Source organism: Anomalospiza imberbis, chromosome 6, assembly GCF_031753505.1.
Source record: "Anomalospiza imberbis isolate Cuckoo-Finch-1a 21T00152 chromosome 6, ASM3175350v1, whole genome shotgun sequence".
In the NCBI taxonomy this organism is placed as follows: domain Eukaryota; kingdom Metazoa; phylum Chordata; class Aves; order Passeriformes; family Viduidae; genus Anomalospiza; species Anomalospiza imberbis.
This window is the reverse complement of record NC_089686.1, coordinates 61,239,181-61,264,915: the sequence shown is the minus strand read 5'-3', so window position 1 is coordinate 61,264,915 and position 25,735 is coordinate 61,239,181. Positions and strand designations below refer to the sequence as shown.

At 44.6% G+C, this 25,735-nt stretch overlaps 1 protein-coding gene across 4 annotated transcripts in view; it reads right to left on the bottom strand.

The window, feature by feature from the left end:
* Positions 1–346: 346 nt before the first annotated feature.
* MPPED2 (metallophosphoesterase domain containing 2) overlaps positions 347–25,735 on the bottom strand; it is a 193,738-nt gene continuing 168,349 nt past the window's right edge. For all 4 annotated transcript variants that reach the window (XM_068194816.1, XM_068194817.1, XM_068194815.1 and 1 more), the window contains 3 exons: positions 6,660–6,775; positions 3,975–4,088; positions 347–505 (listed from right to left, as the gene is read on the bottom strand). In XM_068194816.1, the coding sequence (XP_068050917.1) occupies positions 387–505; positions 3,975–4,088; positions 6,660–6,775 (349 nt within the window). In that variant the 3' untranslated portion in view covers positions 347–386. The remainder of the gene's footprint in view (positions 506–3,974; positions 4,089–6,659; positions 6,776–25,735) is intronic.

Below are 25,735 nucleotides of genomic sequence, written 5' to 3'. Positions count from 1 at the left end.
AATAAGGTCTCTCACTTATTAAAAGAAAGCTTGGCTGTCCTTTTGAGAACACTATAACAATTTACAATGGCAAATTTATTGAAAAACAAAATTAATTTTACAAATTCACAATGCTTTATCAATTTAAAATGAATGCTGCATTTCCAAAAAGCACAACCTCTAACTTTTCTTCTTGTTTCTTTTGCACCAGCAATTTACAAATAGAAAAAAAAAAAAAAAAAAGAAACACAAAAAACAAAAAGTCCCAAACCCCACCCCAAAACAACCCCCCATCCCCCCCACCCCCAGCTCCCCCAAAATCCCCCCTAGCCACTATTTTGAAATAAACATGAATGTAAGTTTTGAAATTAGAAAATGGCAGTTTCTAGACCTTCCCCAGTAGTGCTTCAGGATCCTTGAGGGGTGGGAAGGTCGAAGATGATGGGAGGGTTGGTGGGCTGGAAGCTGACTGTGCAGGTGGAGGCGTTGATGTAGGTGGTGTAGCCATCTGTCATGATGCCATAACCTGTGGGGACAACGGGGCACACTCACTGTGATGCCTCAGGTTCAGCTTTGATATTTTCACATTCTGGGCTGCTTCAGTGTGCACTTCTGAGCTTCACACGAGGGGACGGTGAGCTCTCTGCACAGAGCAGGGAGACAAAACAATTCCTGCTCCAGCTGGGCACCAAGGACAAATGACCCAAATCTCAGCCCAAGAGCACCAACAGCGTGGGCTGGAGAGAGAAAAACAAGCAGGATGGGACTGCATGGGCTAAAGCTGGAATGGGACAATGAACTCCAGTGTGCCCATGGAGCAGAGCTGATCACAGTGAGAGCCCCCGGGAGCGCTCGTGCATTTTGGGACCATTTGGGTTCATCTTGGGTGCAGCCCTGGCTGGGCTCTGGTGCTGCCCAAGGTGGATCCATGAGGAGATCCTTTGGATAAATCCCTGCTTTATTCTTCAGCTCTGCCCAGCCCCTGCTCTAGGCCAGCCTGCACCAGGCTTCAACTACCAGGGATACATGGAACATCCCAAGGCTGCTGGGGCATCCCTGCTGTGCAATAAAAACAAATTGACCCCCTCAAAATTACACCAGCCCCTTCTGGCATCTCTGCCACAAAGGCTCAACTGAAGAAAATACAGTGGGCTGTGTTTGAGATAAGAACGGGTGCTTTTGGTTTACACACAAACTTTTTGTCACCCCTGGAAAATCCTCTGTTGCAACTGGGTGTGGCAGAAACACAAACCACACATGTTCTTTTTCTAGTTAGCGAGCTATTGCTTGCATGCCTGTCAGAAGAAAAAGACCATTCAGAAGCAAAAGATTTTGAAGTAACTTTGCTTTAGCCTCAACAACCCCTTTCCAAAAAACGACCTGAACTCTGTCTTCTCCCCTGTGCTGGGCCTCATCACCCAGTTCCTCATCCCAGCACTGCCCAGCTGCTGCTCACACTGGCGTTGATGCCTTGGGAAGGCTGCCCTAGAGCAGAGGTTGGACAGAGCTAAAGAATAAAGCAGGGATTGATTCAAAGCATCTCCTCCATGGATCCACCTTGGGCAGCACCAGAGCCCAGCCAGGGCTGCACCCAAGATGAACCCAAATGTCCCAAAATGCACGAGCGCTCCCGGGGGCTCTCACTGTGATCAGCTCTGCTCCATGGGCACACTGGAGTTCATTGTCCCATTCCAGCTTTAGCCCATGCAGTCCCATCCTGCTTGTTTTTCTCTCTCCAGCCCACGTTGTTGGTGCTCCTGGGCTGAGATTTGGGTCATTTGTCCTTGGTGCCCAGCTGGAGAAGGAATTGTTTTGTCTCCCTGCTCTGTGCAGAGAGCTCACCATCCCCTCGTGTGAAGCTCAGAAGTGCACACTGAAGCAGCACAGAATCTGTGAAATATAAAAGCAAAAACCTGAGGCATCAGCTTCTGAGACCTCAGGAACTCCTCAGCAGGTTAAAAATACACACATGCACATCCTCAGGCTGCCCAGGGAAGCTGTGTCTGCCCTGTCCCCACAGTGTCCAAGGCCAGGCTGGACAGGGCTCAGAGCAGCCTGGGATAGTGAAAAACGTCCCTGCCCATGGCAGAGGGCTTGGAATGAGATGATCCTTAAAGTCCCTTCCAATCCAAACCATTCTATGGCTCCATTATTTAATACATAGATCTATTTTAAAACAATTTTATAAAAGCATGTGTGTTTTCCACTGACATTCACAAAAAGCTAAGAAAGAAGCTTGAAAACGTCTAGAAGGTATTTGGCCCAAATGTACCTAAAAAAAAAAAAAAAAAAAAAAAAAAAAGGAAAAAACCCCAAGAGTTTCATGGAGGAAGAAATCTTCCCATTGCAAACCCACAGAGGAAAAAGGCTTTTTCTTTTAAACCATTATGATGCAGTACAGATCACTGCTGTCTGAAAGCTAAGATAAATACAGCTACCCACAGTGCCCATCAGAAAGAATAATCACTTCAGAATTGCTGCACTGTCCACCTGTATCACTTTATTTATTTAGACTGGCAATTTTGATTTAGATCATCTCATGGTGGGAAAACCCTTGTTTGTGGTTGTTTTGCTTATCAACCAGGGGAAAAAACCTGCATCACCAAAATGTGTGTATAGCCTCTGTTGGTTCATGGGAGTGTGGTGCATGTTCATCTCAGCTGGGGTTAGATAAAAATTAATTGCACCCTGAAATAATGCTCTCAACACTTTGCTATTTCTTCCTGTACTGAAACAAGCCATTCTTATGTCTTCTGTGTAAGTACTTGAAATTAGTCTAAATTTTTGCTGGTATTTTTACATGAATTTATTTGAATGCTCACTTTTAATATGTCCTGCTGCCTTTCCCAGGAGATTTAAATGTGGTGCTTTCTCATAATGATGGTCTTGGACATTCAGACACCCTCCTCTCCCACCCTTAGCACTGTTATAACCACAAGTTTCCCCACCCAAATTTACAATTTACGCATTTTAGCTGGGAGTCTTGGCATATTCATTTATTTTTAATACGCATTTATTTTTAATATTTGTACAAAATACCCACTCTTTTTAATGGGTGCATTAAAGGACTGTGATTTATGCCTCTATGCAGAGGGTCATGTCAGTATTCCCAGTATAAACTCTTTATTTACAGATGCCAGGCATGGAAATCATTGCATGAAGCCACAAGGGCTTCACAAAAACCATGACCACTGGCAGAGAAAGCTGTCCTCTTTTTATTTGGCTTTTATGAAGTCCTCGAAATCTGTAGGCCTATGGAGAACCTAGTTAGAGACAATGGAGAAACCTCCAGGGGGAGAATATAAAACATTTAATGTGTAATTTTGAGTTCTAGGGTCATGAAGTCTTGCACTCTCTCTCAGGCAGAACTCCTAGTGTTTGTCTCTCAGCCACATGAAAGCCACAAAATTGTATTAAATATTTAAGTATCTCCAGAATGTATTTAATCTCTCAGTCTCTTCCACTGCCACAAAGTGAGCTTGTTGTTTCTGAAGCTTCACACTCTGCTGTGCTGGCAACAGCAGAGGGGGAATATCTCTTCCAAAACACGAGACTGACTCAAGATGCCCTCCTTATACCCTGAGGGAGGTGAGCAGAGGCACCAAGTTGTCTTCACATTTCCTTTTTTTTTTTTTCTCTAGCATCCTTCTTAGCTCCTGTGCTCGGAGTAATGGGGATAATTTTCATTTTGGCTCGCAAGTGTGGGGAATCTCATCTGTTTCTCTAACCGAGTTTGTCAAAATTTGAATTGCTTTCAAATAACCTGTATGGAACAACCTTTGCAGCACAGTGAAAGATGTAGGTGGCTAAATGTAGCACACATTCCTGAAACAGTCTGCTTTAATTCTGGAATAATTTACAAAGTGCCACGCAGGCAATCGCTTCCCTGAACTCCATCCCTACTTTAATCCAATGTGCCATTATCCACTGCAACGCAGCACCAGAATGTGCTTCTGGAAACCTGAGCTGAAGCAGGGAACAGCTCTGCTCCTTACCTTCATGAATCCCACCAAAGACGTGGAGTTTGGGCCGGACTCTCCTCTGCACCGTGTTCAGCAGCTCCACACAGCCCACTCTCTGCAGCTCCTTGGGAACCCAGTCTCGAAAACCTGAAGGCAAAAAGCAATCAGTGCTGTTCATTTTCCCTCTTCAGGTGAGGTTTCACCTAGTCTTCCAGGAAGTCATAATTCACACAGGGTTTATCACATTATCTCCAGTCATAACCTCTCCATTAAAGCACACAATGGCTTTTAAGAAATGTTTCACTGTCACTTTGCCTTCCTTAAGATTTCCTCCCTCCATCTGCATTAATATTTTTTTCTGGATGTGATTTGTTTTTTTGAACTATAGGTTTCTTCCACCTTGAAACCCCGGGGACTGGGAACTGCTGCAGATTTTTCCTGGCACTGCTGCCAGATTTTTCTTCCCTTTCCCCTGGCTCTTACAGCAGTCAGCTCTGTGGTTACTCCAGAAATGAAACAGCTCAGGAAGATGAGCTGAGCTACGACTCAATGCCAAAGATGTAAAATAATCTCCACATTTTCTGGAGGAGCGTGGTCTGCAGGCATCAGGTCACTCCTGAGCCCTCGTCACCAGCCTCAAGCCATGCAAAAACTGCAAACCAGCTCCCAACAGGCCAGTGCTGACTGAGCACGCTGCCACTCGCCCTTCTGGATAATACAGAAGAATTAATACAAAAGCTGCCATCGGTCCCTGCAGGAGCCTGCTGCCTGCACTGGCATGGAGAAGATCAGCAGGGCAAGGTGGCCGAGGAGCAGTAAAAGGGAAATCAGGAGCCACGTGCAGCACCATTCTACTGCCTTTAGCAAAAACATGCTGGGACGTGAACTTGGCTAAACTTCAGAGTGACCAAAGAGTCCAGCTACAGCTCTACCTCCCTCAATATCCACTTAGTAAGTTAACACTTATTTAAAAAGCAGTATTTTATCAATGTTACCACACAGGCTGAGACCTAGAGCCCCTCATTTTAGGCACAGTACTGACACCTAATCTGTGTCTGTAGCTAAGATACAGTGCCAGCCTTTTGAAACTGAACTTCATTATCTCCTTCAAACACAAAATTTAAGCAGGCTTATTCAATTACAGCACTCATTAGTGTCTGCAGCGTCACAGTATTTCTGCATGAACCCAGTTCAGAGCAGATGGATGAACAACCCATTTAAAACAGCACCCATGAAACATTATAAACACACTTGGGTTTTTTTTTTTTTGCTTTTTTGGGAAAATTGAGTGATTAAGAGTGCTGCTCAAGGCCCTGGTTTGCAGCACGCTGGCAGCTCCAGGAAGGTTAAAGGGAATTTGCTGATCATCCTACAACATTCTCTAAGTAGTATTAAAAAACTAGCCAGAATATAAGACGAGCAGTAAGTACACTGCTAAAAAACTTTCTGGACTTTTCTTGTTTCCCCTTAGCTTGGATTGCCGACTCTTAACTTCACTGTGGTAAAAAACATAAGCATGCATTAATTCCTGACTCCACGGTCACCAAGAAGCTCTAAAAGAGCACCGAGCCAGCCTGGAAGCACTTAAAATGCTGGTTTATAGTGGCACCATGCAATTCTGAGCAGATTTTACACATTTACTGCCATGAATGTAGTAAGTGACTGTGATTTGGTCACTTCCTGTGATTGTGTGACCCCTTGGACTGCCAGAGCTCACTAAAACCCTGACAGAAATCCTAAAACCCTGACAAAAATCACTCCTCTCACAGTAAGGACAATGAAGACACTGCCACACCTCCTCGTCCTGAGCAGTGGTATTTGTAAGAGGCTCAGCTACTGTAAACCCAGCTGAGATAGTTAAACCACAGTCCCAGGCTGCCTGCCACGTGGAGGAAAGGCAGTAAAAAATCCATTATTGTGCCTGGTGGGGCACGGGCTGGAGACAGGACAGTGGGACTTCCCAAAGGGCTCCAGTGAGGGCTTCAGCTACTTCAGAGATGCCAAAACTGAGCAATCCTGCCTCTGCTGGATGAGTGTCCCGGGCTGCTTCCGAGCCGAGCAGAGCTTGGTTGGGATCTCAAAGATCCAAAGAGAATGACTCACACTGACAAGCAAAACTTAGCTAAATGAGGAACTTTAGCTGCCTAATGAAGAAACAAATTATGCATGCACAGACTGGTGCTCACCTGTCATTAGATCAAGTTAGGAACAATTATCTAAGAACATAATTTTATTCCTTCACAAATTTTTTATAAGCCAATTAATACCTTTAAAACTATTCTTACATATTCTAAGTTTACAAGGACATTATCAAGGAGAATATGTGACTTCATAGTTCCAAACTCTTGACTGCTCCTCTCAAACCTTAAAATGACATGACACTGTAGTGAGAAAAGGTTTCAAAAGTTTTAGTCAATCTCTAAGAAGTCATATGGGATTGAAAACTGGTTGTCAGATGAATACTAGTCTTAAATAAAATGTCACACTATAATGGTTATGGTGTCAGATATTTGATCTTCCCTAGCTTGAATTTAATAAAAAAATTCAAGTTTTTTTTATGGAAACTCAACAGATCACCTAAGCCTAATCATAATTTTCCACTTCTTTCAGAAAGTTTTTCAATCCACAGTTTTTACTCTGGGTGCAATTACAGCATTATCAACTTTGAAAGTAAAATTCTCACGCAAAAAAATCACTCAGAACTTCTGTTTCACTTACCAAGGGGAGGTCCATGTGTCATTAGTATATCAATTCCCTCAGGAATAAGGTTCCACTTGTCTAGCAGAGACTGACCTCTGGGTAGATTAAAGCCCCATCCATTAAACCAGGGTGTCCTTTGGGGAAAATAAGACAAACTGCATCAATGTGAAATAAAAAAATCTCCTCCCTCCTCCAATTTTTTTCTGAATTAAAACAATTTCTGTACTTCGAAGATTAGCTGCAGACAGCCTTTTTGAAGGGGATGCCTCTAACACACACTGATCCAAATACACACGTATGTTAAAATACACATTTGAATTTAGATTAATGTCTGATGTTATTTCTGTACTTTGAGTGCATTCAGCCCTGGGGGCATTTACTCACTAGGGAGAAAGGGAAAAACACTAAAATAACAAAGCCTAAATCTCAAGCTTTTTATCACAGTTTGGGAATGTTCAAACTCTTCCCCTATGCTAACTATCAAAACAACCCAAATAATTTTTTGGAGGCAAAAATCAGTTTCGAGATTCAAACAAGTTAAAACAATAGTTTCAAGACTTTCAAACAAGAGGCTAGATGGGGCAGCACCACCTGTGCCACTGTGGCATTTCCCTAAACTCAACCTTGCTCCTCTCAGCGCTTTCAATAGCAGAACACTGTCACAAAACTGGGTTTTGAGCCCCTCAGCCTGCTAGAGATACAGGAAAAACATAACAAAAATAATGACAGAAAACATAATAAAAATAATAAAAGAAATAAACATTCACACAATGTTCAGCCTTACAGTGATTTTTTTTTAAAGGGATCTTATAATTTAGAATTCATTTAGTGTTTCTCAAGGAAAACTGACACCCTCAGTGCTCTCCAGCATGTGGCAATGACAAGAACATTTTCTAATACTTTTTTTAATATATAGCTTTTCCAACATGTAATTTTGATACAGGTCTATCGTAATAAAGGCTTTCCCTATCAAATAAGTGCACAGAAACAATTGCTCTGATGAAATACAGGAATATTTAGATTTGTTACCAATGACCTTTCATACAGCTCTTAGTATTGTACTAATTTTAAGAGTTTGCATCCGTGTGTGTGATTCCTAGAGCTCAGTTTTAGACTCTGTTTTCTAGGTAGGATTCTCCTGTCGTAGCCCTCGTCGTATTTCTGAAAGTTCTAGGTAGGATTCTCCTGTGCTAGCCCATGTTTCTGAAAGTTCAGGCCACTCCTGAAGTCTTCTGTGTGCTGCAGTTCCAAAAACAGAAAACAAAAACTGGGGCAAAGAACAACCACAAACCAACCTTGAAAAAACCCATACCTGTTAAAACAGAGATCATTCCAGTCCTGTGTGATTGCATTATGTAATCTGCCTCCTCTCCCCGCTAAATTATTCATTTTTCCAGCCTCAAACATGCATTTGAGTGGGAATGTCCTGCTGAGACGACATCTCTAATTTTTATTTTTTCATAATTAAAGCATTTTGTTTTGCTGAGACAATAATTTGACCAATGAGGACTGCACCCAGCTCTGTGGATGATCTGCATTCCTGACAACTGGCAGTATGGAAAAACAGCAGGCACTGCTAATATAGGGGCAGGAAGGTCACTGGTGCCTTTGTGACAAATAATAGACATATCCCCTGTAGTCCTGCTGGATAATGCTCATGCTACACACACACAGGAACTCATTCAAGCTAGCAGCCTTCCTGAATGAACACTGACAAAAGACAGGAAAATTAGGCTTTAGTCAAAGGTCCGATGTGAGCTGGGGGCTCCTCGTGTGCTCAGCCACGAGGCTTCACCTCTCACAGCTGCCTTGCTCTGCACCCACTGAGGCACCTAAACCCCTCCCGTGCTGCAGAGCAAGGTCCGTGCACCCTGCAGCAGGTTTGGCTGCAGCTGAATTAAAACTGAAGCTTGTTGGCTTGGCTTTAGCTAAACCACAAGAATTTCTGATTTCCTAGGATTGGCTTTCCTGAAACATGTATCTAAGTTTCCCTTCCTATAATATTCCTAGCTTTTAACCTATGGAGATTATTGCAACCTTCAGGGCTGCAGTCAGAAGTTAAAATATCCTTTCCTATAACATTCCTAGGTTTTAACCTATGGAGATTATTGCAACCTTCAGGGCTGCAGTCAGAAGTTAAAATATCCTTTCCTATAACATTCCTAGCTTTTAACCTATGGAGATTATTGCAACCTTCAGGGCTGCAGTCAGAAGTTAAAATATTGTTTGGCTAAACATTCAGCTGCCTAAAACAAACAAACACACAGAGCCCGGGTCAAACTTTTCACTGTCAATTAATGATTCTTCCCCCACTTGCATTTCTCCTGCAGATAAGACTGTAGTTACTACAACATAGTTAAACCTGTAATGTGAAACCACATCTGTGATCTCTGTGGAGCTCTTCAGAGACCAGAGACCACAGAAAAACCTGGATTTGTCTGCTAGAATTTTATTTTATTTTCTTCTGAAGCGCTGTGGAAAGAGGAGGAGGGGAACCTGAGCTCAGATATATTCCTCATTCACCAGCCTCTGTAATTAGCTGTGACTAACAGGCGCCACATGGGAATCCACTTGCAAGAAAACTTTTGAGAAACCTTCCTCATTATGCACAAAGAAAGATGGTCAAGTACTTATTTAATATACTAAAGATTTTCACCCAGAAGGGGTAAGTCAAAGAGAAGAGCAGGCATGACTGGAAGAACACCTGGGTTACAGATTTAGGCTTCGGGCATTTAAACCATGAACCAGTGCACAACTCCTGCCAGCACTGCACGCTGGCCAGGCAGACCGGGGGTCCCTGCCTTCGGAGGGGGTCCAGGCCTTGCCAGAAAGCCAAGCATGTGCTCTGAACACCACCAAGAAGGCAAACAGCTGCGTGGCACGGGCTCAGCTTTGGGTGGGACCCCGAGGAAGGTGAGCTGATGTTTGCTGCGCTGCAGTGAGGATGGGATGGGGTGGGTGTGCTGTGAACCCTGGCAGTGGCTGGTTACCCCAGCAAACTTTAAATACCTGCAGGAAACACAAAGCCCGCTCTGACTGTTCTGTCATGGGGGATCAGAGAGGGACATTTTACTCCCTTGAAGTGTTAGAGCCTTTTTTTGCATACACAAGAGTGAAACAGAGTCACTCCCAGCATCTAAATAATTTAGAAGAAAAGAATTGTGCACAGAGTTAGGTGCCTTCTGCAACGTATTTCCAAGCTGATTACTTACTGTGAGAAACCACTTCCTGTCTAGGAAGAAATTTAGATAATGAACTTGGGCTGCAGGTTTAACCCCAGCTGGCAACCAAGCCCCCTGCAGCCCTTTCCCTTACATCCCATCGGGTGGGGGAGAGACTCAGAGGGGTAAAAGCACATATACCCACTCATGGCTAATTGCAATCGAGCACAAGTAATTAATAAAGGCTACTTAGTCATTAGCATCAATGTTTCAGTTCTGACCTAATTCTTTTTCCTGTGGATCCCGGAGTAAAATATTTCAGCTAATTCCTAAAACTTCATTTTTAAGCATAGCTAACAACAGCAGGAAGTTATTGGCTGCTGAGCAATGCCACAGGGGAGGCGTGGAAGGAAAACCCAGAGGGACTGGTAATGAGAGATTACAAATGGTTTTGTCACTTGAGGTTTGATGGAGCAGAACACGTCCCCCCAGCCCATGTGCAGAGGAACCTAACCGAGGCTCTGCTGCTCAGAGCCACGCCACACCTCACAGCATCCCCCACTGTAACTCCTGCTCAGGCTCCCCTGGCAGCCCAGCCCTCCCTGACTGCAGAGCTTCCTTAGCACCTGGGGAGAGCGGCTATGCTGGCAGCAGACGTGGCACAGGGAATATCCCCATGGAAGGCACACACCTGGCCCACCCCTGCTCTCCTCAGCTCCTCATTTCTGCACAGCAATCCCCACAGATCCCCCTCTCCACCTGGCGTTTCGGAAGCTACCTTTTCTGCAATTAAGAGGATGCTGATGCAGGAGGCTGCAAATTATCTTCACACCTTGTGCTGCAGGAGGTGCAGACACTGCTTGACATCATGCCAGGAAGGAGGGAATGTTAAGCTTCCCAACAAGACTCATCCTCCTTTGACAGGTGCCTTGGGAGAGCCCCTGGACAGGACACACAAATCCATCTGCTTTTAGCAGCAGAGAGCTGCAGCTTCAGCAGGTGATCACATCTCCCTTCTCCCAAGGAAGCACTGTATGGCTTTATTATTTTACTCACACGTTAAAAACCACCCAGAACGAACCCAAACCAACCCGCAAGAGAAGCACAGCGGCGGAGCATCATTTCGTGACACAAAAAGTCACAACTGCTCCTCGGTGCATTCACCTCAGAAGCAACACTGTCACATGAGGAAAGGGGACACAAAGCCATGGCCAAGTTCACCTGGGTGACACAGAAATGTCAACTCCTTCTGCAGCATTAATGCTTTTGAAGGATGGTAACTCCTACAACCTACTTTCATCTCCTCCCTGACTCATGAATTTAATTACCTGATCCTCAGAGTTCAACAACTCAAAAGGTAAATGTACAATGAGACCTTCTGGATTCACATTTTCCTCTTAACTCCACCAGTAAATCCATTTATTTCAACAGTTACTTCTAAACAGGATTAGAAAAAATAAATGATCTCATAGGTCTTTAATCCCAAGTATTCATTCATTTTTAAGGCTACCCAGTCTTTTAGGAAAGCTCCAATTTTATCTTTAATCCAATGAGTAAAGTGCACAGGAGGCAAAAATCTCAGTCTGCCTCCTTCCACAGGATAACAGCTGAGGGAGCATCTAAAAGGCATCCTGGTGGGAAGCACTTCCACACCACCACTAACAATAACGAAATGCTCTCTATTTTTACCAGCATTCAAAGGGAGCACACAGCCCTGGCTCACGAGGTGGGGAGACAGCTCAGGCAGCAGAACAGAGCCGGTGGGACAGCCTGTGATGTGCAGCCCTGGCCTCGATTCCATGCGGGGCCGCCCTACAGACACATCCCCAAAGCGCCCGCTCCAGTCCTGGGCCAAAGCTGCAGCCTTGCAGCGCAGCAGCAGAGACCTGCAGAGTGACAGAACAGCCACCAGCAGTGACTCTGTGTGGGCGTAAGGACAAGGAGAGGCTCTCAGTGCCCCCTGGCCCCGAGGGCACACGCACAGCAGCGCACACTGCCCACCGGGCATGCACACGTAGGGACAGGGACAAGGGCAGGAGGGGAGAGCCTGGGGCACCATCCAGACAAAACACTGAGCAGGGCAAGAGCACAACGCACTGATGCCTCAGGGTTTGGCTTTTCTATGTTTCACCTTCTGTGCTGCTTCAGTGTGCACTTCTGAGCTTCACACGAGGGGATGGTGAGCTCTCTGCACAGAGCAGGGAGACAAAACAATTCCTGCTCCAGCTGGGCACCAAGGACAAATGACCCAAATCTCAGCCCAGGAGCACCAACAACGTGGGCTGGAGAGAGAAAAACAAGCAGGATGGGACTGCATGGGCTAAAGCTGGAATGGGACAATGAACTCCAGTGTGCCCATGGAGCAGAGCTGATCACAGTGAGAGCCCCCGGGAGCGCTCGTGCATTTTGGGACCATTTGGGTTCATCTTGGGTGCAGCCCTGGCTGGGCTCTGCTGCTGCCCAAGGTGGATCCATGGAGGAGATGCTTTGAATCAATCCCTGCTTTATTCTTCAGCTCTGCCCAGCCTCTGCTCTAGGCCAGCCTTCACCAGGCACCAGATTTCACAGCAGCTTCTGCAAAGCCACTGAAACTTGCTTTCAGTGCCACAAAAGTACTTTTTTTTTTTTTTGGTGAAGCTCCTTTTTACAGTGAAGAGTCAAATGCTTTTTCATAATGTAACAACCACCAGGAAATGGTAAAGGCTAAACTGTTTCCTAAAGGTGCTCATTAGATGCAGAGCTGTGACACGGGAGAGAGGCACAGCCTGGGGGCTCCAGCTGAATGTCATTCCCACCAGCACTGCCTGCTGTGCCTCAGTGTCCCATTTAGAAAGTGAGAACAATAACACAGAACAGAAAGGAGCACCACAGAGCCTGGCTCCTTGGGATTTTGCTTACCCTGCATCTTTAAACAGCTGAAGCTCCCACAGAAGTGAATTATCAGTACTGCAATTGTGTTAGCCATGTTACTGTATGTACCTCCTTATTACCAGCCTGCGCTTGAGTCAGGAAGTCTCTAAAAGATAGTTCAGCTATTTTCACAAGGTCAGAAACACCTGAAACCTCAACAACCTGCTGGTTGTTTAGATTGGTTCTGTTTTGCAGGCTTTTATCTTTCTCTTTCAGCTGACAGTCTCTATCCTCTGAATGCTGGTTATCTAAATGACAAAGCGTTTGAGAAGCAGGACCCCCCATCCTGGCTGTTTGGAGGGACAGAGCCCTGCAGTGCCTTGTCCCCAGGGAGCAGTCCTTCACAAGGAGAAGCTGCAGGGTCCCCTCAGCAGCCAGCACGAGCTGGCACACTCCTTGCACCCAGCCACTCTCAATTCCTACCTCAGACTGTACAAACTGGCCAGTGCAGGCTTCGGTTTAAACTCACGTCAGAGACAGATTCAATCCTGGACCTTTACTGCTGCCATCCATCATGTTCCATGGATGTGCTGATCTGGACCAGACAATCACATAAAACAGGAACAGGGCAGCAGCAAGTGCAGCTTTAGCCATCCATACAGCTGCAAAATGGTGCATGAAAGGAGTTCCCTCCTGCACCTTTCCTCTCTGTGCCTGCACATCTGTGCCCTTGCTGCCTCCAGGCTGCCCCAGCTGCTATTGACAGGTAACTGAGCTCTGGTCCCCAAATCTGCAGCCAAATCTACCACCTCTGTGGACACCTTTCACTTATTTCTCCTCTCTGATGGTCCACACCAGCCACTGACATCTCCTACCCTATATCTGCAATGATTAGTGATCCTTTTTGCCAAGGACTGTCCATTCAGTTCACAGGTTTTGTGTTAACAATACCAGAACCCCACAGACAGTATTTAAGAAAACTCATCGGTGGGCAAGACGTGTTTTAGTAAAAAACAAAAAACAACAAAAAAACCCCAAAAAAAAAAAACAAACCGAACAAAAAAAAATAAGAAACATGAAAAAAAATAGACACCAAGGTTTAAGAAACTTAAGAGCAAAGGAGCAGACAGGCAGGAGGCTGGAACCCCAGTAATGTCATGGAGACACTGAAGACAGCAGGACACAGAGCACAGGGCTCCCAGAGAACAGCAATAAAGAACACAGTGAAGCAGAGCAGTGGACACCACCAGGGAGCCTGTGGACACTGGAAAGGAGAGGAAGGGAGCAGGTGAATTTCTCAGTTTCTCAATCCAGACAGCCTTTGCTTAAGTACCCGAATTGCTCATCAAAGAGGAAATTTCCTCCAAGCCTTCTGGGGCTTCCCAATCCCTAACTGTATTGCAATTATTTTATTTAGGGCTTTACTTAATGAGATCTGGGAGATATTTTAATATCCCAAAAAAATGAAAATAATTCAAACTTGACTCAAGGGCTAATTTCATTCTACTTTTAAAAAGCACAGAATTCCAAAGGCCTACGAACAGAGGCAAGCACCAGACCTTACACATGTGCTGTGTATAGCTGGGGCTGGCTTGAAGGATAGACCTGGCTTCAGTTAGGACCAGACTCAGAAGGCCCAGACATTAAGTACATTGTTTTTCCCCACATGGCAGTGGTGCTGCACTGTGGCAGCAGCTCAGGCCGAGAGAACGCATCCTGCACTGACCTGTAGGACTGCTTCTCATTCTGGAGTGAGCACATTTACTCCTTCACTCCCCTTCTGCACCCCAGGGCAGGGTACCCGTGCCCTTGAAGCATCAAAGGATGCTGCAGCACTGGAAAGAACCTAAATGACTCAAGTTCTTCTGGTAAAAAATTTGTAGTGTTCGTAAAAACAGAGAATCTTAAAATATCTGTCTAGAGGAAGGAGCTCTCGGGTCCTGAAGCTCACCACAACATAAATCAGAGTCTGTTCCCAGGGACATGCCAGGGGAAAGAGGAAACAAAAGGAAAAAAGAGCAGCTGTCTAAAATTTTGATTCAATTTTGCTCAACTGTGCATGTTTAAGAATGATGCTTGGATGCCTGATTTCTCAGAGTAAACGCGATCATAACACGCCATTGTACCACATCTTAAATTAATTTTCTACATTCCCCTTATTATCTGTGCAGGAAATGCAAATTGACAAAGCTTCCACCCCAGGTCAGTCAGGGAGAGGCTTTTACTGGCAGTCCTGCTTCTGTGATGACAACACACATTAAAGCAGAGCAAAAAACAAGGAAAGACCTCTCCCCCAACACACACTTAACTGCATATCTTCAGCCCACTGGGGTAGTCTGTGTGTTTGACATGTAAAACAGCAAAATCTGAACAGGTCTAATTGCATCCAGTAGTTGAATATTTTATATATTTGCAAAAGCAGCATTTGGAAAATATTAACAGAAATATTAACAGTCGGCCTTTAAAACAAATAAGCTACATTCCAGTGAATTATGAAAGAAATGTTGCCAGATGTAAATTAGTGTAGCAAATAAAACACTCCAAAGTAGTTATGTCAACCTGCCCTATTAGTGAAATTGGTTCTTGCTCCTAAGAAACAGCCTCTAGATATTTAATTACTCGGAATGCTCCTTAAAACAGAATTCTTTAGCATTGACAAAGTCTCTGTAGTTCCTCCAAAAGGCTCTGAGGGTCAGCAGATGTGATGGCTTGTTCATTAATTAATGCCACAGACCAGACAAATTCCAGACACATATTTTTATGTAGTGTTTCGGCACCTTTTTATATGTTCACATCTGCAGCCTGTACTGCTCCTAATTTAATGACACCTACAGGAAAGGTGTGTCTTTCTTATACTGAGGAGCTCTACCACATAACACCACAAAGAAAAAGGTCTGGGTCTGGATGTCTTAGCTGCCCATACTTTTCCCATCTAATTCCCAGAGTTATCAAACCAGTTTGGTGCTCCTGAAAAACACATCAACCAAAACCAACCCAAAGGAACACACTGAGCACAAACCTACATCACAATCATAGGAACTTGAAGGCTTTCAACAACTCCTTCAGGTGCTCTACAAGCAGTAAATAATTCAGGCTCAGAACAGTCTAGTCAGAGCACTGTTTAGAGAGGTGCAGAACTAGGCTGGCTAACCCAAGAACAAATTTATGCCTAAGTAACTTGCATAAAGCCAATCAGACAGTAGACACAGAATTCTGCCCTCCATGGTTTTCACCATTAGTCTTTACCAAGACCAAGTTATTTACCAATAACTCAATTATTTACCAATAACTCAATTATTCTTAGCTAGACAATGACCTAAAATAAGACAGGGAGGTTGTTCATTGCCAGATGGTGCTGTTTTCTAGAAATACCACCACTATTTTTATTTATGTTTTGCTCAAAATGCTGGCTAGCATTCCTCAATAAGAAACTGAAACTTTCCAGAATGCCTGCTGGGAAAACCAAACAAGGCTCACATGTATTAAGTCCTCCAGACATGCACAGCCCACAATATTTAATTGTAGGAACTTGTAACATAATCTTCTAAATATTTACAGAAAAGAATGGAAACAGTTAGTTATAATTAGGACACAGGATACTCCCAGCATTTCTTGTTTGTCTGAGGTCTGTGCTACCTTCCGTTCCAGCTTATTCCTGATCTGAAGTCTCTTTTCCTCACTAACCAGATGAAAACTGAGTTTCCAGTGTCACAACACACGCTTAGTTGGCATTTAGGTACAGTATAAAATACCATGGCATAGTCTTAAGCCATAACTTACTGATTTACAGTTCAGTTAGAAGTTTTAGGAAGTGCCATTTGTTTGAAAGCTATGCAGATTGGTTCATTTTCTTCATTTATTACAGACCTTGCTTCATGCAGAAATTAAACATCTAGCATACTTGAAATTCCACCTCTTCTGAAAAACGTGATCCAGCTTTGGAGTCTGCAGGAAGGGAAAGTTAAAGCTCCTGTCCAGAATTCATCAAAAACCACTGCTGCCTTATCTGCCAAGTTCTGCCTACCAACAAACTTCTTCTGTAAGGTCGTCTGGGGAGAGGGATGATCGTGGGTCTCAAAATGCACATCACACTTCCTTCTCAGCCCAGGAAGCCTCAGGAGACTCCACTGCAAGCAAAGTCCCCACAAACAGAAAATCCCACACCTGATGTACGCCTGATGCATACAACCAGTGCACTTGTGCGCGGCTGTACTTCTATATATGTATAATATAAATAAACATTCACTCCCTGCTGCTCTGCTTGGATCAGGGAAACTGAAAAACAGCTTGCACAAATGGCTCAGTGCACCCCCAAACCAATGAGAGCTCCAAGTGCTGCAGCACTCAAGCATGGCCACAGTAATGTGAGCAAACATTTCCAGGTTATTACCTGGAGGAGCTGTCTTATGTATGAGCCAATTCAGCAAATCAATTAAAGTAATGCAGTTACTTGATCAACAGATGAACACAAAGGGAAAGATAGGCCAGGGGAGACTGAGGGGAAAACATAAGGGTCATAAAGAAAAAGCAGCTGAAACGGCTGGAGAGAGCATTGGGCAGCACAGAGGCAAACAGAATTATTTTAATTGGAAAGGATCTGTTTTGAGCAATGGATCACTTGTTTTTATTGCCTTCAAGATTAAACAAGGAACTCTGATGACAGCTGGGTCATTTACACAGTACTTCATTTTAAGGTCCCCCACCTTGGTGTCGTCCTTCCAACGAGTTTTTTGGGAGATGTTCACCTTCTGTGCTGCTTCAGTGTGCACTTCTGAGCTTCACACGAGGGGATGGTGAGCTCTGCACAGAGCAGGGAGACAAAACAATTCCTGCTCCAGCTGGGCACCAAGGACAAATGACCCAAATCTCAGCCCAAGAGCACCAACAACGTGGGCTGGAGAGAGAAAAACAAGCAGGATGGGACTGCATGGGCTAAAGCTGGAATGGGACAATGAACTCCAGTGTGCCCATGGAGTAGAGCTGATCACAGTGAGAGCCCCCGGGAGCACTCGTGCATTTTGGGACCATTTTGGGTTGTGCTGCCCATGGTAGATCTATTTGAGACCTCTTAATCAATCCCTGCTTTATTCTTTAGCTCTGTCTCTGTTCCAGGTCAGCCTTCACAAGGCATCAGAAGGACAACACCAAGGTGGGGGACCTTAAAATGAAATACTGTGTAAATGACCCAGTTATCATTAGAGATCCTTGTTTAATCTTGAAGGCAACAAAAAGGAGTGACCCATTGCTCAAAACAGACCCTTTACAATTAAAATAATTCTCTGTTTGCCTCTTTGCTGCCCAATGCTCTCTCCAGCCTTTTCAGCTGCTTTTCCTTTATGACCCTTATGGGCAGGGACACCTTCCACAGGATCAGGTTCCTCAGAGCCCCATCCAGCCTGGTCTGGAGCATTTCCAGGGATCCAGAGGCAGCCACAGCTGCTCTGGGCAGCCTGTGCCAGTCCCTCAGCACCCTCACAGTAAAGAATTTCTTCCCAAAACCTAACCTAACCCTGCCCTCTCTCTGCCAGCGTGCAGCCATTCCCCCTCGTCCTGTCCCTCATGCCCTTGTCCAAGTCCCTCTCCAGCTCTCCTGGGACCCCTTTAGGCACTGGAAAGCTGCTGGAAGGCTCCCCCCAGAGCCTTCTCTTCTCCAGGCTGAACAGCCTCAACTCTCTCAGCCTGTCTCTGCAGGAGAGGTGCTCCAGCCACGCTGCAGTGGCACAATTACATCTTCACCCCTTGGGATATTATATACTCATATTTTTCTTTTTTTTTTTTTAAAGATGCATTGAAAGAAAAGTTGTGAGCTCATACTACAAGTTCTCAGCTGAAGTAAATTTTTACTGAGGAGTTACCAGCCTATGAACTGGTGGTTTATAACAGAAAGGCAGACTGACATTTAAATAGAGTGGCACTAGAATAATGGCTTTACATTAGTATTTTATGGGAGGCTGAATAACCACAGAGTTAACATACTGTATTTTCTGGCAATAAAAAACCCTTTGAAAACAAAAGGTCATTTTATTTGATAATGTAAATTAATTAGATCTGTATTGTATGGCCAAGAGAGTAAAGGAAAGATTAATTCTTAGAGAAGAAGTCAATATATCAGCATGGCTAGGAGTGGTTTGGTTTTAATTCCTTAAGCACGCTGCAAAGCCTGCAGTTCATAACCCACAGCCATATATTGCTGTACACTGGGGCTTTTAATACAGGCCCTGGACTTCAGGCTGATCTGATAAAAATCTGAAACGTGCAGCAGGCCATCATGTGGGCAAACTATTCATTTTATATTCACCTCCTTGTCGTGTCAGTGCAGAGGTCATCTAAAGAGGGGGCCTAATTAATCAAACTGTCAGAGCCGATGAGGAGGAGCATGTTAATGGGACTTTTATTTCACCCAGGAAAGCAGGGCTCTGACAGGAGCCAGGAAATATGGCCTTGATGTTGCTGTTTATTAGCAGCGCTGAGATCGGGCGTCACAGGTGCCAAGCAGCCAATGTCTGATAAAGCACTGGGTGTCAGAACCTGCACCCAGCAGAAATCAGGCAGGCAAGGGGCAGGAAGCACCACAGCCTGTGCTGTGACAGCTACTGAGCACAGCTGGGGCTTGGGTGTGAGCACACAGCCTCAGCCTGCACGGGACACATTCTCCTTTCTTCAAAAGTAAATTAAAAAACAAACAAAAACCACCAAAAAACAACAACAACCCCCCCCACCAAAAAAAAAAAAAAATAAACAACCCAAAAAACACCCCTCAGCCTCAAAACACCAAAACCCACCAGCTCTTTCCCTGCACTTAGAGGTCAGGCTTTGCAATATTTAATGTCTGCCTGGCTTGCCTGCTAGGCCAGCAGAGTGGCACAGAAAAAAACCCTACATTTGGTGCAAGAGTGCTGAACTTAAAGGACTGCCTTGATGGGAGCCAGCAGAGCTCTGACACCCTCTGAGGGCTGCCAGGACTGTAAGTGCTCCCAGCCCAGCACAAGAGCTGGGCTCACCTGAGCCAGAGCCACCAGGCGGAGGAGGCACAGACTGGCAGCAGTCAGCTCTGTGCCAGCCCTGGCCCCACAGAACACAGTGATAATGCTAAAATAAACACACAGAGCATTTCACTTCTTGCCCAAAGCCCTTCTCCAAAAGTGATGTTCTTAACACAAAACGCGTGCCCAGAGTAAAGAAGGAAACCAGGATACCTACAAGGGAGTGAGTGGGAGAGAGAAGAGATGCTCAGTTTTTGAAGGGCACTGGACTCATTTTAGCAGCAACCAAGGCATTTGCTGTGTGGGTGATATATGTAAAATTTTAAATTAATTATTTTAGTAATGCTCCCCTACATGATTTCTCAGACTGCAATGTATTTTATACTCCAGGCCATGGTAGGCTTTATAATTAACTACTTTCTGAAGCCATTTTAATTATCCCCCCCCCCAACACCATTATTTCCAAATGAATAGAGAGCTAACATTATATAGCCCTTCTAAATAGAGAGCTGCAGGAACCTGCTCTTGTAGGATAAAGCACTTGGAGAATCACTACCCTAGCAATGCCCCCAAAAAGGTTTAAGCAGCTGAAAGGAAATATGTTGTTAAAGGGAAACCTTGGGCACTAGCAGGGCATGCAAGTCCCCAGCTGAGTCAAAATTTTTCTTGGTGGAAAAGGAGAGCTGCTGTGGCTTTGGCTGCTGCCATGGATCCAAATACCCTCATCCTGAATTATCTTTTTATTTTCTCCATTGTCTGGGTCTTCCTCTCAAAGCCAGCAGTGCTAGGATTGGAATGAGATGATTCAGAACCAACTTCTGTGCCTCTGACTGGGGTGGCTCAGGAGCCCGGGGTGGCCCTGCCTTCCCTCTGGGAACAGCTGCCCCTGTAGGAAATGGAAAGGCAGAAACTTCCACAGGCACAGGAGGGGTTGATCCGCAGCCTTGGAAGAAGCTTGGGTTGATGTAAAAATAAAAGCACACAGACATAAAGCAGAAAAATCATGAAGTTATGTTTCTATAGCTGCAAGTAAGAGCGTGCCTGCAGTGAGTGAGCAGCTGGGTGGGTAAGATGGTGAAGGGTCGATGGTGAGGTCATGCAATTGTGTAAGAGTTCAGATGTTACAACAGGAGCACGTGTGTGCACCTCTTATAGCAGCCCCTTGGACAAAGGTGTCCACAGAGCAGCAGAATCAAAGGCGATAGAAAAACAAAACAAACTTTGTGGCAGCTTTCCATTGGATTAGAATGTTATATATGGGTTTATAGTGAAAAAACCTGTGACTGCTCTGAGCTGTGGCCCAGTTCTTGCTCCTCTAAAATCCCACAGCCTCTGAGGCTGATGTTCATCTGAGCAATAAATGGTTTCCAGCCCAACAGTGGTCCCCTCCCTTCATTAAGGTGTCAGTAACACCCCCTGCAAGTGCACAGGCACAATTCCATCTACAGAGGCTGCAGAAAGGTGTTTTTCCTCTGCTAGCAAAACATCCTGCTGCTCTCCTGAGCCTCCCCCTGCCACAGGCACAGTTCTCTTCTGCTGATGAGCCTGAGCTGAGGCCACTGACAGCACCCCTGTCGACAAAAATGGGAAGATCTTTTCGGTTGTTTGGTTTTACAGGGTTCAAAACTTCAAGCTGCCCAAGTGTGGGACTGGAGAATGATAGCACTGGGCTCAGGACTGCTTGTCCAGGGCAGGGGCAGCTTCCCTGACAGCAAAACTCACAGCTTTGCCACCAAACTACAGCTTAAAGAGAACAGTGCACTCCTGCTGTAAAAGAAATATAAGAACAACAATAAAGACACTCTTCCTGTCCTAACCTTCTGCTGTTGACAATGCCCTTTTGAATGGTAAAAATTATATTTTCATACTTTCATACTTTTTAATTTAAACCTAAGGCACAGCCCCTATACTGCACAGAAAATACATTAGATTGAAAACAAATGCAGAAAGCTAAAATGCAGTTGAAATAACCCCCTTTGAAAGCTTTACATGGCTGCTTTCACAGCTACAAGAAAAATAAATGTTGATGTGTAGAATCTTAATGGTTATGAGCCACATTTTTATACTTCTCAGCAACAGTGCTGTTAAAAACATTAAAGCCAGTTCACTGTTCGCAAATGGAACGGTACAAGAATTTGGGACTATGCTGAGCATCTTTTAAAAAAGTACTGAAGAGGGTTTTCTGTCATTGACAGTGCATTAATTAGCCATCACCACAGTATTCTCCTAGTGTTTATTTACTATATTGTACCATTAGCTTATAGGAGGGGAGGTCTGAATATTTTGTCATGTCACACCTTCATCCAGAAACACTGTATAGTCAAAGCATGACCACAAACCTCCTGCTTCAAAGGCTTTGCAAGAGTGTATTCCTGAAATGCCTGCCCAACTTCATGGAGATATTGCTCTTACTGTGAAACAAAGGAAAACCTGCACGTTAATCCCGGTGACATTGCCACAGGAACCTTATTTACAGTATGATTAAAAAATGGTCCTTTCTCACAGCCTCATTAAATCTAAGCCTCATTTAACTACTAGGACATTTTTACAATGGGTGTACTGACATACCATGACAAATGTCTGTATAACATCCTTCAACAATAGCCCTGACTACAGCCATAACCACAATGTGTATAAACACTGCAGCAGCTCTAACAATGTGCTGTCCTCAATAGTAGGAAGTGAAGTACCACTAAACCCATTTTTACTAAGCCCCACCTCTCCAAACCTGTGTTTTGCTTTAGGTTTTTCCACTGGTTTCTCTTTTGTTTGGGGGGGGGGGGGGGGGGCTTCTTTGTTTTGCCTTCTCAGTGGGAAAAGAAACGTTCTTCTCAAAATTACGAGAAGTAAGATGGTAAACTTTTAAAATATTACAGACCCCTCTGAGATTCTGACCTAGGCAGAAAGGTTTCCTGAAATTTGATTCTTTAGAGATAAAAGGGCTGGCAGCAGGATGAAAGCAGCCCTACCCTTTTTTCCAAGTCAGAGAAATGAATGGAGCAGCTTATGAATACGTGCAACTCACCCATTCAGGAGCCACGCTGGTGCCTGTTTGTCCTGAAATATCTCAGTGTCAGGTTACTGTGCAAAGCAACGTCACTGAGAGCCAGCACCAACTCCATCCAGCAACAATGAGGGCCACAAGAAGCGTTTTGGAGATGTAACAAACTCTCTGAACTTCGAGGCGAGGAATTAAAGACATTTCTGTGGGAATCGTGCTTTCAAAACTCCTCCGTAAATGGATATCCACTGTAAGTTACCCCTGCAAGGCACAGCCATCAGGAGTACCAGAACTGTACAACAAACCAGAACCGAACAGGCTCAAATGCTTTCCTGTTCCTGGCTGGCCTCTGATTTAATTTCACATCAAATGATATCTCAAAGCTGGACATGGTAAACTTACAGTATTTTAGCTGGAGTCTTGGGCCTGACATTCTGCCTAAATGAAATTTCCCAGTTGTCCCAAACACTTTTTACCTTATTTCTATGCTAGCAGTTTGAAATGTCACTATGCATTGCCACAGTGACAGATGAGCAAAGGCACAAGAAAGCAACAGAGCTGCTTTCTCCAATGAACCACGCCTGGCAAATGTGAAAATTCACTTTTGCCCCTGGCTCGCTCCCAGGTTTTGATGGTAACAGAGAGAAACTCAGTAATGTGGCTTCACACTGGTTGAAATACAGAGCATGAGTTAAGAAAACTTTGTATGCATGTATATCCATACTCACATTATTTAAAAACACTACTAAGGTTCAAATCTTTCAAGTGTTTTTTTGCTTTTTCTACCACAGGCTATCCAATCCTGACAGCAACAAACACCCTGGGATACAGGAGATTAAGTCACGTGGCCATAATACATATTTTATGCAGATTAATAGACTGAGACCTAGATGGTAATGGTAAAAAACTAAACATCCTTCAGAAAACATTTTTGTAGGAGATGACGCCTCCTGCTCACAGGGATTTCAGAACCTACAGACATCTCTGCAGTGGGGAGGAGACCACAGGAACATTTCTCACTGCCCCAACTTACACATTTCTATCAACTACAGTGGACAACTTCAAGACCAAACTGTGAACTAGGGCTTCTCTTTGCTAAATCCTGCTGCAGTGAAATGATAATGTCCTGCCTCTAAAAGGCAACTCCTTTGCACAGGCTTGCTCATGGCATAGAGCTGACAGCCAGTGGGAGAAAAAGAGATGGGCTTATATTACCAGCCAACACCTGGCTATTGCTTACCCTGTCCCACTTGAGCTCTCTCTGCCCCTCCTGCACTGACTCCTCCTGCGTGGTGCCCAAAGGAGCACTGGTACGCAGCAACCTCCCCCAGCGTGTGAAACGCTGCTCTCACCCGAGTCAGGGCTGGAAATTCCACCCATGATTGATTTTTTTTTCAATAAGTCATCTCTTGCTGTCCTGCTCTTTGATACTGCTTTGCTTCTGAGAGCACAGAAGACATGAAAAGGTGCATTTCTCCTAGCAGCATCCACTTGAACACTTGGCATGCTACCCTCTTTATAAGGCCCTGCTGCCTTCCATTCCCTAACACAAGCTGTTACTCAGACTTCTCCTGCCTTTACCATCAGAAGAAATCATTTTGACTAGCACAATAAAACCCAGAGGTCACCATGATGCCTTTCATAAGCATTAGGAAACGAACTTTTTAGTGGAAGGTAGGGTAAAAATCAAGTCTTGCGCCATATTTTGGCTACATTCCCCTGAAGAAGTTCATCTGTACAACTCCTTTCTTTAAAAGTACAAAACTGAGGCCCCAGCTGGCCAGAATTTTCCATGGCTGAGGTGATACAAATGAGGTACACCATATTTTGGGGATATATTTTCAGAGCATAATGGGACCCACCAGAAACCTTCTCTTCCAGGGATGCAGGAGACCACACCTGCCCCCTTCAGACCCACAGCCAGAGCCATTTCCTTAGCTTACAGTAATGTAAGCTTGGCTTACTCCTTAGCTTAGCTTCCCTTGCTGCACCTGAGAGGAAAAAGGGGAAGGGAGGACTGCGGGGATGGTGAATTCAGTTTATACCATACTGCAATAATATAATACTCCAACTTGCATTTTAACCAATACAGGCGGTTTAAAAAAACTCCCTCAGAAAGTTCTCATTCAGGAGGTATGAACAAAATACTCTTTAAAAACCAAACAGAAAACTAGAGGAACAGCCTCAACATGTCCTGCAGCCAAGGCCAGTACCCCCATGCATGCCTGCAGAAACACAGTGCATCCATTATATTTGCAAGCAACATTATCATACTAATATGCAGCACAGTCCCTCTATTTTCTCATAGCTGTCTCTACACATAAATAGACAAGAGGCTGCAATCAAGCAATGAAATCAGCACGAGGATCTGGCATGCTGAAGGAGCTTGACACACTTTGTGTATGGAAACAAGCCCTTCTGCTGGAGCCCTGGCTGCTGAGCATTTCAGATTTTCTGTGCTGGCGGGCACTGGCCCCCAGGAGAACACTGCACTGACCTGAGGCTGTGGAGAAGGCTTCCAAAATGGAATGACAGAACTGGGATTGTGGGGGTGGAGTCTGAGTGGAAGTGTGTAACATCACAGGGTGGGAAACTCAGAGTTTAAGGTTTTAGAATACAGTAATATATATAAAGCAAGGTGGAGGTTTTAGGGCAGGGGCTGGTCCTTCTTCTTCACCTTCTTCTCCATGGGGTTGTGTGGTTTTGTGGAATTGGATAAAAAAGTCCACATTGCATGAGGGGTTATTGGGGTAAAAGTAACACTATTTTAGGTGTCATTTCCTAATTGGACAGTTTATCCTTAACAGGCCATGTAGAGTTAGATACAGGGCCATTTTGGAGCTTGTCAGAGTGAAGGGCTGTAGAACTCAGGGTTTGTGAGACTGGAACACAGATAAGAGCTAACACACATCTGAGGCCAAACACAAAACATCGTCTCGTGATTTAATCTCGACCCTGACCAAGGAGGAAAAAAGAAGACAGAACTCAACTCCCTGCCAAACTTTGTTCATAAATTGTTAGAGCAGCTCGACTTCTGCCTGCAAATTTATAAATTTATAGAATTTATAAAAGGGAGAGCAGTATTCACTGTCGTGCCTC